Below are 5,121 nucleotides of genomic sequence, written 5' to 3'. Positions count from 1 at the left end.
TTCCTCGTGCTCTCAGCAATGTGAACTAATTACACAAGCTCCTCTGACCTTGCTGTGGGTTCTAAGATCGCCTGCTGTAATTCTTCTAGAAGCGATGAGAGCTCTAACCGTCACTGGTGGCACAATTACTTGCCAATTGTGGTCACTCTGGGATTTGGGGGCGGGGGTGGTGGTGGTGGTGGTGAATTATAACCAGCTCGAGGCCTGCTCTCTGGGGCCAGGTTCTCTGCATTCGTAAGTGGTTTCCAGGCATTTAAAAAGAAAATGCTGCCCATCACCTTCGGAAGCCCAGCTGCCCAGAGCCTGGGATCTGCAGTGATTTCCAGCAGACCAGCAGCTCTGAGTATAAGCCTTGAAGAAGAAAAAAAAAAATGTTTTGCCAAACGATTCCTGCCACCCCATGGCTAGAACGGGGCACAGTGCTGGTTTTGCGCAAGAGTCGCTTGCAGCCGAAACCCTGGCCGCTCTCCAGGCACAGACTCGGAAGCCCTGGAGGCATCGTTGTTGCAGGAAAGCGACACCCCAGGGAGGAAACGGAAGGAAATTGGAGGAAATTGGATGCTCAGACAGTTTTCTTAGAGGAAGGAGAATTTATTGGCCGGCAGAGCACGTGGGGTTAACTGGGGTTAACGACACCGTACAAGAACTCCCCTAGGTTAGATTTCTTAAGGCTCATATACCTCTGCAGTGTGCATGCAAGGGGGGCGCGATTCCTTTGTCTGAGGTTCTAGTTGCACTTTGTGACTCAGGATGGGGAGGGGGAGCTTCAGGTGGGGACCTGCAAGGGAGGAGGAATTTCCAAACCACTGGACTTATCTATTTACAGGTCATTTTGCCTTGTAGAACCCCGACCTTGGAGGAATTTCCAAACCACTGGACTTATCTATTTACGGTCATTTTGCCTTGTAGAACCCCGACCTCGGCGTTATCAGCACAGCTACAGGATTCTCGAATAGAGAGATGGGACACTGAGGCTATAATCAATCAGAAAGCAGCACTTACTGATGCCGGCACCGGCTCAGCGGATTCCTATCCGAAGGCTGAGCCCCGATTGTAACATAACAGGCAGTTTTACAGTCTTGTTATTCCTACACAGCTACAGAGATAAGGAAGGATAATAGTTGGATAGCAAGCTATGTATCAATAGATGTGAGCTGCAGAGTCCTTGAGGTGGGGGAGGGAGCTGTGGGAAAACGCGTTAGCTGGAGAGCACTGGGCAGAGCGGGGGAGAGAGCAGTTTTAAGCGGCCGAGTCAGTCATTTCTGCAGGCCCTTTCCTTTGCATTTTTCAGATGCCTCCTCTCCTCTCTGATCATAAAAGGCGCAAACACGTGTGCTCCTCACTCCTGACCACTTCTCCGCCGGGTAAAGAAGGGAGCCACAGTGGTCAGCTATAGAGGAGGCAACCCCCAAACCCCAGATCCCTGGGCTGCTGTTTCTTAATGAGGTAGAGAAACCAACCCACTCACACGCAGGACGCTAAGTAGGCACCGCTGTGTGCCACACTCTGTGCTGGTTACTCTATGCATTCGGTTAGGGATCTGGAAGCCGCAGATGCTGGTGATGTTTCTTTCCACTTTCTGAAGGGAAAAACGACTGAGCTGGCCTAAGGACCCTGACCCGGGGTCACGTGGCCGTGATGCCGCAGGGCCAGAATCCAGACCCAGCATCTGAGCGCTGTCTGCTCCTCTCCTCCCAGCATCCCAGCCCGTGGTTCAGGGAGGAAGACAGTTGTCCCTTCTAAAAAGGGACTTGATTCTCATAAGTCGTTACGGCTCCGGAGGCAGCACATGGCATCCATTGATTGGCTACGTGAGCCACGAAGAACCGGGCCCCACCCGTGAAGCGGTATTAAGAAGTTCGAGGACGTCTCCCGTGTGCCGTGTGCCAGGCACTGGCCTAGGGAAGCTGTGGGGGACGGGGTGGGGACACAGAGACGATGACAGTGCTGAGTCAGCACAGTGGCCTTTCCAAGTGTGATGTGGGTGATGCTGACCCAGCCCAGGCGCCAGAGAAGGGCTTCAGGAAGGAAGTGAGAGTTAAGCTGAATTTTAAATCATGACTACACACCATTTAGGAGTTTCACGGGCCGAGGAGGGCAGCCTGTGCTGGAGACAGGCAAAGACATGACCATGAGGACAGAGTTCCACACGCGGCCAGGGGGCTGGAGCATGGGGTCCGGGCACAGCGGCCACGTGGAGCAGCGGAGGGAGGCGGGGCCCTTCCCACCTAAGGCATCACCCTAGAGGTGTCGGGGAGCCAAGCATGGCCTTTGAGCTGGGGACTGGCATGACAGGATTTGCAGTGAGGGTGACTCGGTTTCGGAGAGCATGACACTGCCGCTCAGCTCACGGAGGCGACGGAGGGCAGGTTCTAGTAGGAGGGTCGGGTGCTGGGTTCGAGGAGCCTGGGGATGGCCGAAGGTGAGTGAGTGCGTCCTTGGCAGGCCGCTAGCCACACTGCCATGGTGCTCAGAAGGGTGCCTGGGATCATGGCCACGTGGGAGAACCTGCAGGAGCAGGCGCAGCCACCCAAGGAGAGGGCAGAGGGAGAGGAAGGAGCACTGATAACAGAATTCTGGGTGCAGCAACGTTTCAGGGGTGCGTAGGGGAAGAGGGCGCAGGGGAGGAGCCTCCCGTCTGCCTGGCGCTGGGTTCTGTGCACGTTTGAAAATTAGGCCAGTTCTATAAAGCAGCAGCTCTAGGTCTAGTCTGGAGGTGTCTGAGGCCGACACTTGTCTTAGGCGGACAATGCGTGAGGTCACAGTCCCCATTGTAGCTGGGAAAGCCTGAGCACTGCCCCACCCCAACAATGTATATTGGAATTTTTCTTTCCATAGATTTCTGCCAGAAATTATACTCCCCAATACACCCTTCACCCTTAGTCCCAACAGCCACCCCGAGGGTGTTACACTCAACCGCTTTGAAGGTCTCGAGAAATAAGTAAGACCTCTTGTCTGACCAGTGGCCCCGTCTGGGTTGAGTTTGGAGTGTGGCCTCATCACTTGGCCCTGGGGATTTTGTTTTCCAGCAGGAACGGTGGGTAGAGGCCGGCATTTTCTCAAACAACAACAACAAAATGAATAAAACCTATTTGAGCTTACGAGGGATCACAAGGCCACTTCGGCGAGGCTTTCAGAACACGCAAAGCCCCTGACGCCGTGCCAGAGCTCACTGTTCCAGTGCCCAGGCCCGTTATGTGGATATCCGGGGACAGTGACATCCAGATTAAAGTGATGGGAGAGCCGTCACCTTCTACATCAGCCGTAGGCAGAGAGGAGGCGAACGCAGCATAAGCTGGAACGCTGGCCCCTTCGAGGGGGCCTCGACACGAAGTCCTGCACTCGTTGCAAAGGCTGGCCCACGGGAGGGCCGGCTCTCCACTCCTCCGATGTGCGTGGTGGCGTAGACCACCCATCATCGCCCGCTGCCTGCTAAGACGCCGGACGGCACCGCAGTCTGACTAGACGTATAAACCACCAGGCACCAGTTGGATGAAATGTGTGATTCTTTCCCCCAGGTCCATTGGGAGACAACGATGAGGCTGTTTGTCACCCCTTTCTTTATAGAGTTAGTGGCGCAGCAGTGTCCAGCTCTGGGGGATGGGCAGAGAGAATAAGTGGGTGCGCGCCATGGGTACCACGCAACAGTGGAGTTAAGGCATGTGGGTACAGGTAGCCTCACGAGTGAGCCGTAAAGCCACAGAGCTGAAGAGAAGAGAAAAAGACGGAGTTATATAACCCGAGACCATCACGCGACGTGTCGGTCTCCACGGCGGCCGTCACACAGCGCCAGAGACTGGGGGCTTAAACGACAGAAATGTATCTTCTCGAAGTGTCGTAAGCTGGGAAGTCCGTGATCCAGGTTCCGGTGAGGGCTCTCTTCCTGGCTTGCAGACGGCCACCTTCTCAAGGTGTCCTAACATGGCGAAGAGAGAGAGGTCTCTCCTCCTCCTCTTATAGGCTGCGGTCCTATAGGGTTAGGGTCCCATCGGATTAAGACGTTAACGTTAATCACCTTCATAGATAAAGTCACTAGTGGGGGTAAGGGCTTCCTATGAATTGGGGGGCAGGGACTCATTTGGTCCTTAGCACCTAAACTAAAATGCACCCATACAATGCAATGTGTATATTAAAGGCGCTCGTTCTGGTGGTCACTGACGGGGATGGGGGGCGGGAGTCGTGATGGAGATAAAGGGGAATCAATTTGTCACCTGATCCGTCAAGAGAGGGTGTTGTGCTGAGCCAAGATGGCAGACGCCATGGACTGAAGAGTCAGGGCACACAACTCGCCTGAGCTTTAAAGAATTGTGTGCGTGTGTGCTTGTATGTGTGTGCACGTGTGTGTGTGTGCGTGTGTGCGTGCGTGCGTGTGTGCGGGTTTTGGCCAAGACATACTTTTTGATTCCAGGCTGAACTTTTCTTGTAGAAAGTTTGCCCAGGAAGGTCGCTCACCAGCAGTAGGACCTTGAAGTCCAGGATGATCCTGCGTAACACCACGGCCGTGACACCCTTTCTGACCAAGCTGTGGCAGGAGCTGGTGCAGCGGGGCGTCAACGCATCCGGCCCGGTCCGTAGGTCCTCCAGTGACAGTGACGGCAAGCTGGAGGCTGTCTACATCCTCATGGTGCTTGGCTTCTTCGGTTTCTTCACCCTAGGCATCATGCTGAGTTACATCCGCTCCAAGAAGCTGGAGCACTCGCACGACCCCTACAGCATGTACATCCAGTCGGACGCCTGGCAGGAGAAAGACAAGGCGTACTTCCAGGCCCGGGTCCTGGAGAGCTACAAGGCATGCTACGTCGCTGCAAACCAGCTGGCCGTAGAACGACCCAACACGTACCTTCCCGAGACGAAGCCTTCGTCGTGATCCCACACCCGGTTAAAACCGGACAAAGCCTACTTGACAATCTGATTTTTCTAATGCTGTGCCTCTTAGACTCTTTATTATATGGATACATTTGGGTTTTTTTTTTTTTTCTATTGTAAGGGGTGAAAGGTGGGTTGATAACATTATTTCTCAAAAATCACATTCCTTCGATAACAGACTGTCAGCTGTTCCCCAGGATCTGTCCTTGCCCTGTTAATTTTAGCAGAAGCCCCGAGATCGTGGCCTCTGAGGAT

The 5,121-nt window shown here is 54.1% G+C and overlaps 1 protein-coding gene across 1 annotated transcript; it reads left to right on the top strand.

Moving 5' to 3' along the window:
- The first annotated feature begins 4,449 nt into the window (after nt 1–4,449).
- Nucleotides 4,450–4,867, top strand: KCNE1 (potassium voltage-gated channel subfamily E regulatory subunit 1). The gene has a single exon (XM_006920989.2). It carries the CDS (start codon nt 4,478–4,480, stop codon nt 4,865–4,867), a length of 390 nt encoding a protein of 129 aa, XP_006921051.1. The 5' UTR covers nt 4,450–4,477.
- Nucleotides 4,868–5,121: the final 254 nt, after the last annotated feature.

Source organism: Pteropus alecto, unplaced genomic scaffold, assembly GCF_000325575.1.
Source record: "Pteropus alecto unplaced genomic scaffold, ASM32557v1 scaffold3, whole genome shotgun sequence".
Lineage (NCBI taxonomy): Eukaryota > Metazoa > Chordata > Mammalia > Chiroptera > Pteropodidae > Pteropus > Pteropus alecto.
Note: the sequence above shows the minus strand (reverse complement) of the source record. Positions and strands in the feature narration are given on the sequence as shown.

Bases quoted from the DNA above. Each gene is read 5' to 3' on its own strand.
- KCNE1 (XM_006920989.2), top strand. From the start codon at position 4,478: ATGATCCTGCGTAACACCACGGCCGTGACACCCTTTCTGACCAAGCTG.